At 36.3% G+C, this 13,180-nt stretch overlaps 1 protein-coding gene across 3 annotated transcripts in view; it reads right to left on the bottom strand.

Annotated features, from left to right (window-relative positions):
* Positions 1-13,180, bottom strand: part of LOC109092655 (kin of IRRE-like protein 1) — a 33,687-nt gene that overhangs the window by 5,863 nt on the left and 14,644 nt on the right. The window contains exons 2-14 of one of the 3 annotated variants that reach the window (XM_042727094.1): positions 12,715-12,864; positions 9,038-9,187; positions 8,711-8,868; positions 8,431-8,581; positions 6,753-6,858; positions 6,363-6,511; positions 5,540-5,667; positions 5,066-5,192; positions 4,726-4,826; positions 3,048-3,264; positions 2,409-2,516; positions 1,373-1,500; positions 417-530 (exon numbers count right to left, since the gene is read on the bottom strand). In XM_042727094.1, the coding sequence (XP_042583028.1) occupies positions 417-530; positions 1,373-1,500; positions 2,409-2,516; positions 3,048-3,264; positions 4,726-4,826; positions 5,066-5,192; positions 5,540-5,667; positions 6,363-6,511; positions 6,753-6,858; positions 8,431-8,581; positions 8,711-8,868; positions 9,038-9,187; positions 12,715-12,864 (1,787 nt within the window). The remainder of the gene's footprint in view (positions 1-416; positions 531-1,372; positions 1,501-2,408; positions 2,517-3,047; positions 3,265-4,725; positions 4,827-5,065; positions 5,193-5,539; positions 5,668-6,362; positions 6,512-6,752; positions 6,859-8,430; positions 8,582-8,710; positions 8,869-9,037; positions 9,188-12,714; positions 12,865-13,180) is intronic. The other 2 variants (XM_042727095.1, XM_042727096.1) reach the window with 2 other exon arrangements.

Genomic DNA, 13,180 nt, shown 5'->3' with positions numbered 1-13,180 from the left:
TAACTGTACACTACATTATAGACCTTTTATTATAAATATAACATACCATGTATTTCAATTTTATAGCAAAATATTCATGCAGAAATATTAGAGAGACTTGATTATTATCTATTATACTCTGATTGGCGTGTTAAATATTATTGGTAGTCAAGTTCTTCACAGGGAATTTGACAAATTTGCATGTTTTATTAAAAAATGTAGTTAAAAATCACACTTATGGACTACAGCAGCATATCCCAACCAAAAACAATCTTGGACCTAATGCTTAGTCTTTTAAGAAAGGTTAATAGGATGTGATTTTTACACATGGGACCTGACTGTTGAGGTCTATAGAAGCTGCATGCTTTAATAAAACAAAGTACAGGTCATATTTCACTTATATTAGTGTGTGCAGAAGTATCGGTGTGTCTGTTCACCTTGAGCTCGTAGTCCTGGCGCGTGTCCAGCGTGTCACTGCGTAGCTCCTGTTTGAGGTCAATGTCATCTTTAAAAGGCTGGGAGGAGGGAGAGAGGGTCACAGAAGGTAAAAACTAAACCATAAACGACAAGAGAGCAACCAAGAGGGGGAGAGAGATGCAACGCAAGAGGGGAGGAAAACCAACAGGAGATAAGAGAAGGAGAAGAGAAGAAGGATATAAAGGAAGAGAGGGAGGTTGAGAGAGAAAAAGGATTAATTTTACAGCTTTGGAAATTTTATTTAAGAGGAAATACTATAGTAATTCACTTTTGTAAAAGATAGAAGTGTCTTTGTTATGTGGCAAGTTTAGGAAATTTAGTATTGGTTGTTATATACGGAAAGCATTGTGTAAGACAAGTGTTAGTGAAATAATACTGAATAATTTTAGGCACAATTTGGTCACAGATCAGATCTCGTGGTCGATAACTGTACATTTCAGTGTTATCAATTAATTAGTGTCAATGTTAATAATAAGAAAGTGCATTTCTGAGCATTTCAGTGCTGTTGTATCATCTTCAGAAGATTCACAAGACAAGGCACAAGCTCCACAATCACAACATTACATCAGGATGCATTTTCACTTAATATTAGCACAGTAATATTAATCATTAAAAATCTTAATTTAATTAACAATATAAATGATGAAACTTACAAAATAGTCCAGAATACATTATACATTATAATACTATGAAACAAAACTCAGCTAAACCAAACTGCTCATGAGTTTTAACTCCGCTAATCTCAACAAAATCTTTAATGCAATACTGAATGTATTGAAAAAAAAAGTTTGTTTTCAGGATCAGTAATATTTAATTTGCAATAATTCAAGTATTATGTTTGGTGTTAAAAGCTTCAAGTCTCAAAGTCCCTCTACATCCTTCAGTTATTGCTGTGTGTGTTGTCAAAAGTACTCACGGAGTACATGGCCTTCACCATGCGTGTTGCTGTGGAGACGCTCCCAGAGTCTTCCTCCAGACTGTGGGTCTCTTTGTTTATGGTCTCTACCTTGATATCTGGCTTGCCGAGCGTGACCCCTCGACGACCTGAAGAGTAAACATCCCAGTAAACATCTGATTCATCACCGCCCTGAGCATGCTTTTTGAAGTGTTTGTGGCTATTATTGATGTTCGTAAATATGGCTAAATATGCCCTTGGGTTTTGTGAGACGCTTTTACTTCTACACTACACTCTCAAAAAGAGTGTCGCTCACTAATTCACATTATTCTTGGGTTAAATTAGGTGATGTTTACACAGCTCACCGAGAAATTATTTTAATGATAAGAAATGTATAAAACAATACTTTTATTAATATAGTTAAATTATTTAAGTGACGTGACATACAGCCAAGTATGGTGACCCATACTCAGAATTTGTGCTCTGCAATTAACTCATCCAAAGTGCACACACAGACAGCATGAACACACACCCGGAGCAGTGGGCAGCCATTTATGCTGCGGCGCAACACATTTTACATTACTGTTCAAAAGTTTTAATCCCAGAAGGATGCACTCAATTAAAAGTTACAATCAACAATGACTATAACATTTCTACTTATTCAGTGCTGTTTTTTAAACTTTCTATCCATCAAAGAATCCTGAAAAAAATTGTATGATGGATTCCACGAATGTGTGTTTAAGTATGATTTCTGAAGGATCATGTGGAGCTGAAGACTGGAGTAATGATGCTGAAAATGTAAGTAAATTACATTTTAGCAAACACATTACAATAGAAAGTTGTTTTAAATTGTTATAACATTTCACAATGCTACTGATTTCTGATAAGCATAAGCGACTCTTTCACAAAAACATTTAAAACATTTTGCTAACCTCAAACATTTGAACTGTACAATTTAATTAATAATTTAAAAATACCTAATCATTGTGAAAAGAGGTCAGAACAAAAAAACTCAATGTCATTTGTAGATTTGTATCAGTGATCTTTGATAACTTACTTCCTTTGCGTTGCCGATACAAAACCAGCACTAACGCTAGTAAACACAGGATAAGCAGAATGGAACAGCCGACGGTGCCTCCTGCAATGATCCCGACCGGCACTACTTCTATGCCAAGGAAAAAGACAAAGAGAAAGATAAGCACCACGATGCATTTTTTACTTTTAGACAGAAAAGTATAGTAGATGTGAAGGCAAAAGGAAAGAGGGAATCTTATTGTGGTATGATGTGTGCCATGAACATGTGCATTAACAATTCCACTGTGGCTTTAATGTAGCAGTATAAATGTACTCACATACTGTACATTAAATAGAGAAAGTACTCCTTACCTAAGTTGACGTGACCTGAATCAGATTTAGGTGACTCCATTCAAGCTATTTATTATTGAAAGCTGTGCTCTTTTACTTCAGTAGAGCACTGTACTGTACTCTAAAGAAGACGCTGTGTACAGTGAATTTTTGAAGACATGAACTGTACAAAGTTGCATGACTAAACTGTACCTTATATATAAAACACTTTCTTTGTTTGATGCCAGACTGACCACACAAATGATTTCAAGATCACAAATTCAGTATCACTGAAAATCACATGATTGTCCTTATTTAGAAGTATTATATATGTGCACATGCATATCCTCACCGGTCTCTTCCAGTGTGATGATCATGGTCCCAGGTCCGAATGAATTCCAGGCGGTGCAGTTGTATGTGGACTGGAAGTCTGACTCCATGACGTTGTTGATGGTGAGGGTGGACAGCACCACACCTCCCTGTGTGGTCAGTTTGCTCTGTTCTACTGTGTATCGTTCTGACAGGGTCCCCTTCTCTTTTTCCCACACATTTTCCTTCCATGCCCACACTTAGACAAACACACAACAAACAGAGAGATCACTCACATGGACTTCACATAAGTCTCCAGTATGTGTCAGCGATGGGATGAATTTTGGGAAATCTGCAGGAAGAAAGGTGCAGGTTCAAGATCATTTTTCTCTCTCTTTCTATAAATAAAGAAATAATTATATATACTTAAATTCTCAAACTCCCAAAGTATCTGTTCATTTGTAGCAAGTAAAAACTAGAAACACATATGGAAAATATATAACAATCTTTATTTGGATCCATAAAATGCTTCAGGGCTCCACACGAAAATATAAAAACACATAAAAAAATATAAAACTATTTATAATATAACAATAATAATAAAAACATACTGTAATGTTTTATTTTTTCATATTTCAATTTCATTTTTATCTTCAGACACTGCACAATGGAGTAATGGCTGCTGGAAATTCATTGTTGCCGTCACATAACTAAAATATTAAAATAAACTTTACAGCTTCTACTGTATTTTTGATAAAAAAAAAAAAACTTATTTTAAAAACATTAACAAATTATTTCAAACTTTTGACTGTGTTACCATTTTGTACATATAATGAAATTTCCAAAGGAAAATAATTTAAATTCTATCAAGTAATGGCTGAGAAATAAATTTTATAAAATTGAACTAAAAAAAAATCTGCAGTGGCAGGTCCTGCAAGAAGCAAATGGACCAAAAGTAATACCGTACAGTACAACATAATCTGTATATTTCATACAAGAGTGAAAAAAGAAATCCTTTATAAATATTTAGGATTTAAAAAGCATATTCAAAAATGCACCTGAACTGTATCTGCTTCACATTGCCTGCATGAACACATATTTCACACCGGCAGTGGAATAAATGGCCTTTCCGTGCTGAACCATGGGGTTGGATAATGGTGAGAAAGCACCGGTTCTCCTCTCAAAACCACTAAAACTGTTGTATTATTCATGCAGAGTTGTGAGAATATTTAAAAATGCATACCTCCACATGTTCATGGTAAGCTTCCATTTACCTCACAAACCAAGACATTTGAAAAGGCTACAGCATTAAAAGAACGGCTTCTCTGTTCCCATGTTTCATATTTCATAAATCTCATCCTACAGATGCATCAGGACTGAGCTGCGCGTCATTTTAAATTAGAATCACTCGTAGTTCAGAGAAGGGATGCGTCTGAAAGTAGCACCAAGCAGAACCATCTACAGCAGAGAGTGTTACTTTGGGCTCAGGCCTAGTTTGAGTTAGTCTTAATCTAAAAACTCAAGAAACTGGTTTAAGGTGAGTTCATGTGCTTTCTCAGGCTAAAATTACATTTTGAAACCAGCTTTCCGGTGGGTTTCCAGAAGGTGAATAATAAGAAAAAGGGTAAAGTATCAGTTATTAGAATTGTTTAGAAATCTTTATATCCATTTCAATGGAAAGTTGCATGAATGTAAATGCAAGTTATTTTAATGTAGCTTACGATCTTGTCAGGAGGAGGGGTGCTGGCAATGTAACACTTGACTTCCCCTCTCTCCCCTCGAACTGCATACTGGACCGCTTCGCTTGAGATGATGGGTGGACCTGCTCAAAAAAAAACAGTCCAAAACAATAAGCATAAACGACTATATTATCTTTCAACTTTTTTAGTGTTATTTATTTAAGTTACTTATTTTAGTAACTTAATCAAAGCTTGAGTACTCACTAAATGCAACACTCACAATGAGCTAAATATTGATAAAAAAAAAAACTTGAAAGTTGCATGGTTTTAAAAAAGTGTTTTATCATTTCTTAGTACAAGAAGATAAAAGAGCTGTACTGACCGTTGACGGTGAGTGTGACCTCTGTCTCGCCGACTCCGATCCTAGGCACGATGGCCTTACACACATACTGACCAGCATCTGCCTGACTTACGGACTTCAGATAGAGCTGGTTATTATTACTCAAAACCTGTGCATTAGACAGGGACAGAGACAGAGGGAGGGGGAAAAAGACACAAATGCTGTAAAACCTGTTCACTGTAGACATTATCTAAAAAGAAACAAATGGAACGAAGGATTGCAGCTTCAACATCAAAACACAGTTGGAAGATTAATATGGACGAGAAGCAGAGCCAGGAAAAGAAGGACACATATGGAAAACACTCACTCAGAGGGAAAAAAAATGTCATAGACAAAAAAAAGTAAACTGTAGAGAAAAAATGGGTAGCCTGTATCTTACTAAGAGAGAAGAAAGAAAGAACTGAACACGTAATAGGACGTAGCTTTTGCTGAACAGATCGACAGGCGTATGCTCACCATGCTTGAACCCTTTTTTGTCCAGGTTAGTGTGAGAGGAGGATTTCCCGCCCACTTGCAATTTAAAGTGACGTCCGAGTCTAAATCCACCGTTACTGGTTTAGGCTCTACAACCAGGATAGGGCCAACTGCATGAAACAGAGATTAAAAAAGGTCAGGTTTTTGCATTTAATATGATTATTTATATGACAACTATGATTAGTACCTTCCTACACCGACAAATTCAACAAGATATGTAGAGAGATAGATAGATAGATAGATAGATAGATAGATAGATAGATAGATAGATAGATAGATAGATAGATAGATAGATAGATAGATAGATAGATAGATAGATAGATAGACGATCGATAGATAGATAGATAGATAGATAGATAGATAGATAGATAGATAGATAGATAGATAGATAGATAGACGATCGATAGATAGATAGATAGATAGATAGATAGATAGATAGATAGACAGACATCAAATCGATAGATAGATAGATAGATAGATAGACAGATCGATAGATAGATAGATAAATAGATAGATAGATAGATAGATAGATAGATAGATAGATAGATAGATAGATAGATAGATAGATAGATAGATAGATAGATAGATAGATAGATAGATAGATAGATAGATAGATAGATAGATAGATAGATAGATAGATAGATAGATAGACGATCGATAGATAGACGATCGATAGATAGATAGATAGATAGATAGATAGATAGATAGATAGATAGATAGATAGATAGATAGATAGATAGACTAGACTAGACTAGACTAGATAGACTGTTCTAGACTAGGTTGCATTTCTGAAGTTAAGACTCACAGTGGACATCGACGAGTATGCTGACGTTTGTGCTGCCCACAGCATTGAACACTTGGCAGGACACAGGCTCAGTGAAGAAAGAGTGATCTGCCTTGGTGACAAAAACACTCTCTCTCGCCCCCTGTATGACCACACCTCCCTTTGCCCACCTAGCAAAGCCAAAAAGAGCCAATCAGTGACGCGCAAGCAGATATGCAGAGAGACCCATGAAGCATGTACAGAAAGGAATTCAAGGGTACAACTGCCGTAACAGAAAATAATTGAAGATATATGGAGCTTAATACTACTTAAAGGACGTCTTTATCTCCCTGATAAAACAAGTCATTAATTTTTCATCTCACAGAATGTAAAAGGAACCACTTTAAGTATCACATTTAGTAAGAGACATACTTATAACCCATAACAGGTGGGTTGGCAGTAGCTTGGCAGGTGAAGGTCACTCTCTCTCCTGCCAAGACGGAGCGAGGCTCAATGGATAACGTCACCACCGGTGGGTCTGCAGAGAGCATTCAGAATACATAATAAAGCCATAGTCATTTATTAGACCAAAGGCAAGTTGAAGGACTGCGTTAAGGAGCTGGAGTGGATGTGGAAGTCAACACAAGGGAAACTACTAATATAGCGCAAGAACATAGATGAATGTCACGGTTCCTCCTAATGGTTCCTGCTATCATCTTAAAGAGGTTTTAACCTCTTAGAAGGTTTTCATGTTCTATACTTTGTAAAGCTGCTTTAGTACAGTTTGTACCATATTGTGGGTCAATGAATACAGCACCGACTGGCCAGATGTGGGAGGTCTTTCTCTTCCTACACTGTAAAAAATGTTAAGTCTGTGCTTCATGTGGTTTTATTCAAGCCGAAAGGATTATTTAATATGACTGAATCTACCTGACTAAATTAGGTTACACCAAGATAAAACATTTTTAAGGGTTAGATCAAACAGAAATAGATATTTAAGAGAAACAATTGCACCAGGAATGGGCTGGGACTAAAAAACAGCCCTGTATATATAAATTTGTCATGTTTTTGAAAGAAGTCTATTGTGCATCTCCTAGTGATGCATTTATTTGATCGAAAATACAGTAAAAACAATATTATTGTGAAATATTATGACAATTTAGAATAACTGTTTTCTATTTCAATGTCTTTTAAAATGCAATTTATTCCTGTGATGATAAAGCTGAATTTTAAGCAGCAATTTCTCCAGTCTTCAGTGATCATTCTAATATGCTGATTTGGTGCTCAAAAAACGTTTATTATTATCATCAAAGTTCAAAACAGTTACAGTAGTGCTTAACATTTTTATGTAAACTGTAAATCTTTTTTCAAGATTCTTTGTATTTTCTTTAAAAAAAATAATTAGACATTTTTAGTTTTGAAATAGTTCTGTGTGGTAGTGTATGCAGGGTACAAACCATTTTGTATATACAAACTATTATATATATATATATATATAGAGAGAGAGAGAGAGAGAGAGAGAGAGAGAGAGAGAAAGAGAGAGAGAGAGAGACAGCAATAGATAGATATTCATTATATAAAATAAAATAAAATAAATATAAAACGAAACAAAAAAAAACATGAAATTAAATGAAATTAAATGAAAGAAATGAAACTAAATGTAAAACAAAATTAAATGAAACAAAACAAAACAAAACATGAAATGAAACGAAACTTAAAACAAAATGAAATTAAATGAAACAAAACAAAACATGAAATAATATGAAACATAAAACAAAATGAAATGAAATGAAATGAAATGAAACAAAACAAGACAAGACAAGACAAGACAAGACATGACATGACATGACATGACATGAAACGAAACGAAACATAAAATAAAATGAAAAAAACAAAACATGAAACAAAACGTAAAACAAAACAAAACAAATCATGAAATGAAATGAAATGAAACGTAAAACAAAACAAAACAAAGAACACAAAACAAAACAAAAGAAAACAAATATATATATATATATATTGGCACCACAGGCTTTCTCAATGATGAGACTTTGGCTCTTTTCTCTTTCCTTGTAAATGTTACTGAAACTGGAAAGGGTTTTAGACTTACGATGAACGTTGAGGGTGATAGTGGCCCGTTTGCCCATCGGCACGGCCAGGTTAGTAGCAACACAGGTGAAGTTCTTCCCCGTGTCTGTATCTACTGGTGAAATGGGCAGGTAACTGCGTGTGGTCACACGTTTCCTGTCTGGAAGCACCTCCTGCATAACAAAAAGACACAGACCATATCAATACCTCTGTGCGTGAGTACATAAGCTATTACATACCTACAAACTCATGCATCATTTGCTTTACAATTTTATTTATTCTCACGAGTGTGTGTGTCTCACCGTGGTGCTGACGGCCCCCTCTATCGGCAGGCCGTCCTTCTGCCACTCTATGACAGAGGCGGGTTTGGCTCCGCGGGACACACAGCTCATGTTGTATGGGACCCCTGCTGTGAGGAGAATCTCCGGGGCCCCCTCAATCACCGGCTCATCGGGAGGAACTACACACACAAACACACATGGTGTTCAATTATTAACAGCAACATCTCCATCCATCCAACACATAACACATTCACCCCTTCATTCCATCACAGCAAACATCTAAAACAGCAAGCTTTTAGCATGCACTGACCATTCAGACTCTCTTGTAAGCAAACACACAACACTCACTGAGGACGGTGAGTTTGGCCCGTCGCGAGCGCAGTGCTGCCTCCGTGGCCTGGCACTCATAGAGGGAGTCGTCTGAGAGTTCAGCAGCTGAGATCTCCAAATTATACTGCCCAACATCCACCAGCCGCAACACACGATACCGCGGCCAGGCTGCAAGAGACATGCACACACAGACCACAACTCGCCACTTTTAGTGATAGGGACACTTTTAGGGAGACAGATAGCCATCATTTCAACACAAATATACACTAAATCATTAAAAGTTAGTGGTCTGATTGGTTTTTAGCGTGTTTCTATGTGGTTTTTATATGCTTTCTGCTATATGCTTGCTAAAACGTTCTGAGTAGTTGTTCAAAAAGAATTTCTGAAAGGTCAATAAACTAAATAATAAACAAAACTATTGCTTTTAGAATATCATGTCACATGCAAGACGCTGCACGTGCAAGACATGATGTGACCCAGTGTTTAAAGATGTTCATCTAACACATGATTACACAGGAAAACAATGGAAAATCATCGCAGTGAAATAAAAAAGGTCTGTGTGGACTGCCCCTTAAAGTGTTGCTATGTGGTTTCTAGTGTGATGCTATGCATTTTTTTTTGGGGGGGGGGGGGGTCCTACCCTTAAATCTCATATTCTTGTCTCAAGAAATCTAGAAATCTAGTTTTTTTTATTCATCCATTTTGCTCAGGCAAGAAATAGCCATCAACAAACCACTTGATTTGTGGTATCAATCTGCTTCAGAAATGGTGTGAGACAAAATACATTGATTTACTTAGAGATATGAGATTTGAAAAGAAATAAACTCTTTACTGAGAGATTTGAAAAAAAAAAAAAAAAACTTGGTCTAAGCATTAGACGTTTGCCTACTAACAAGGAAAAAATGTAAAATGTTCCACCACTGAGTGGCAGTAGAGTTTGCGTGATATATGCTAGCGCTATGACATGGACATTTCCAGCTTCTGCTGCAAGAGAAATGACAAACATTCTGCTGTGAATTACATCACACATCCCCAACCCACACAGCCCTCTCTACAGTGGGATTGAGTTATCAGTGTGTGCTGTGCGCATGTATTTCTGCGTGTGCACATTTGTGTACGTGTGTGTGTGAATGTGTGTGTGTGACTGCAGGATTTGTTCACATGCTTTTATATGAAAGCCACAGGGACAACCCAGTGAAGCATCACAGTGTAAATACAACTACACTGAGTCAAAGTGAGAGAGCGAGGAAGAGAAATCTTCCTCATGCCTTTTAATGAATCTGGCAAATGCAGCAAATGTAGTTTATCAGGTCCACATTTATCTATTTATAATGGCAGAGGTTAAAAATACCACATCCTGCCCTCACTGTTCTCATGACAGTCCACAAGGAGTGAGAAAAGATGAGCTAGTGGAGCAGAAAGCAAAAGAGCAAAGCGGGAAGAGAGGAGAAAAGTGAGACAGAAAACAAGCAAACAGGGAAACACGGAAAACAGCGAAAAAGATGACAAATTCGAAGGAGTGTACATGAGAAAGAAATACATTCCTACATTTTCTGAAGAAAAAGTGTTCTGAGCGATTGCTGAGGTGACCTGAGTACATTTTAGTGTGTTGTTATGTGGTTGCATTGCTAAAGTTTATTTGGGGGGGGGGGGGGGGGGTTGGTAGAGTTTGACCAACTGATTAGTTTTGCCGATTAATCGGCACTGAAAGGTTTGCGTCTGTTGCTGGAATGGCTGAGGTTCTGCTGTCATTAAACGCAGCAAGAGCGGCCTCTAGAGGTGAATCACTGACACCTCATGCTGCTGTTTGTTTTGACACACAAAGCTGTCTCCAAACCACAGAGCAGCATGCTTCAGCTGCGGATTTAGAACAATATGTATACAGTTTGTTTTCATGTCATTAAAAAGCTATTCATTTGTTGATTAGATGTTGCATTAGTATAGAAAGCAGTGTGTTTGCCACCAAGGCTGAGAAGACACTGACATTAGTAGCACCTCAAACGGTTAAAACAAGTCCAGCTCAAATGTTAATTTGTTATGATTGTTACCATCTATTTGAATTAGTTTATATCTAACAGGTCGCTTTTATGCATTTGTAGACAGAAACATATGATGAGAAAATCATCAAGCATTCTAAAATAGAAGAAAATTTGTGAGAGTGTACATACAGAATATATATATATACTAGGGGTGTAACGGTACATGTATTCATAGCAAACATTTTCAGTACGGGTCTTTCGGTTCGGTATGCATCAGTACAGAACAAATCGTTCCATTTTTTCAGGAAATTCAGACAATAAATTCCATTTTGGCGCTCTTTGATGTGGAATGACAGATCGCCATATACTAACGCCTCAAGCCAAGTGCACACTAGCAGCGACTTTTGCGGCTGGCGGCTGGCGATGAGGTTGCTAGTGGGCATTCTTCGCAATACTGGTTGCCTTGTGAGCAAATCAGGTTTCTTGCAGCAAAATACAAACCTTTTGGAGGCAAAAGACTAAATATGATCTAAATCTAAATTAAATCCATACATACAAACAAAAATGAATGAGAAACAGAGCCTACTTTCTTCCATTGCGTACGTTTATCTACGACTGAGAGGAGAACGATCACATGAGGTCTAACATCTTCTTTCCTATTGGCTGTCGCTCCTGAAAGTCGCTCTTCATTTGTATAAACTTGAAGGATTCTTAACATTGTTGCATCGCTGGACATGACCCCTCTGTAAATTATTATAATTTAACAACAAATAGAAATTTAGATAATTTAGATCATTTAGATATAATAATTTAAATGTTTGCATACAGTTTTTTTTTTTTTTGAGTGTTGATTATTATAGTTAAATAGTATTGAATTTAAGTTTGGGCTCTGTTGTTAATTGTAACCTTATAGTAATGTAAAAGGGCTCCCTATAGTTTAGAGCAGAAGCTAAGGTAGATTTTTATCCCTAATAAAATTGTAATTATAATTGAATTTATTTAAAGATATCTATCTATCTATCTATCTATCTATCTATAAAAATATATCTTTGTACATATGTGTGTGTGTGTCTAATTTCAATGTTATGGATAATAAATGCCAGAAGAATTGTTAATAATAAATACATTATCAAGGTATAATATAACATTAATATCTAATGTTAATATTTATATATTTATTTTATTTAAAAAGTACAATACATTTTTCATAGGTCAGTAGTGTTTTTTTTAGTTTTGTAATAAAGTTCAGCACTATTTTAGTTTTCATTCAGTATCAATTTTAAAAACTATCGGTTGATTAATCGGTTATGAGGTCCAATCTAGTTATTGTTATCGGTTATTTTTTTTAGTGTGTTGCTATGTGATTGCTTAGGTATTCTGATTGGTTTTTAGTGTTTTTACGTGGTTAAAGAGAATACAAACATTAGAAAAAACTAACCAGGAAACATGGAGAATAGTGAGAGATGAGAGAAGAAACTGAAAGAGTGTACAAAGAAAAACTAAAAAAGTACAGAAAGAAAGAAAGAAAGAAAGAAAGAAAGAAAGAAAGAAAGAAAGAAAGAAAGAAAGAAAGGTTAAGCAGTTGCTAAAGCATCCTGGGACAAAAGTTAGATAGAAAACAAGCAAACATGGAAAACTCTGGAAAACATGAAAGACCAAATATGAAGAGTAAAAAAGGGAAAAGCACATAAAGAAAGAGCACTGTGTATCACTGACCCCGGAGGTCTTCTCCGATGCCTAAGGCCAGTCCATCCTTGGTCCACTGCACAATGCCCGAATAGTTGAAGACCACGCAGGACAGGACCACCCTCTGGCCCAAAACCACTGACTGGTCTGCAGGCTCCTGAGAGAACCGCGCCGTCCGCACTGAAACACAACAGACAGTCTTCAGTTACAATCAATAAGGTCATGTACAACCATAACAATAACAATACAATTACTGAAAGAACTGAGCCTCTAATTCAGTTAAATCTGCTAAACTTCTCCTTTTGTGTTCCATGGAAGTCAGTCAGTCTATGCGACTTGACATGAGTCGATGATGACTATTTATTTACAGAATTTCAAACTAAAACTGAGAGTAATAAAAGTTAATACGGTATGTGACAGACTAGACATAAGAGTCAGAGGCTGAAACTGCAGCATTACGCCTACATCCACGGAGCAGCTTCTCTTACAATCACTC

This window comes from Cyprinus carpio, chromosome B7 (assembly GCF_018340385.1).
Source record: "Cyprinus carpio isolate SPL01 chromosome B7, ASM1834038v1, whole genome shotgun sequence".
Lineage (NCBI taxonomy): Eukaryota > Metazoa > Chordata > Actinopteri > Cypriniformes > Cyprinidae > Cyprinus > Cyprinus carpio.
This window is presented reverse-complemented; position numbering and strand designations above follow the sequence as displayed.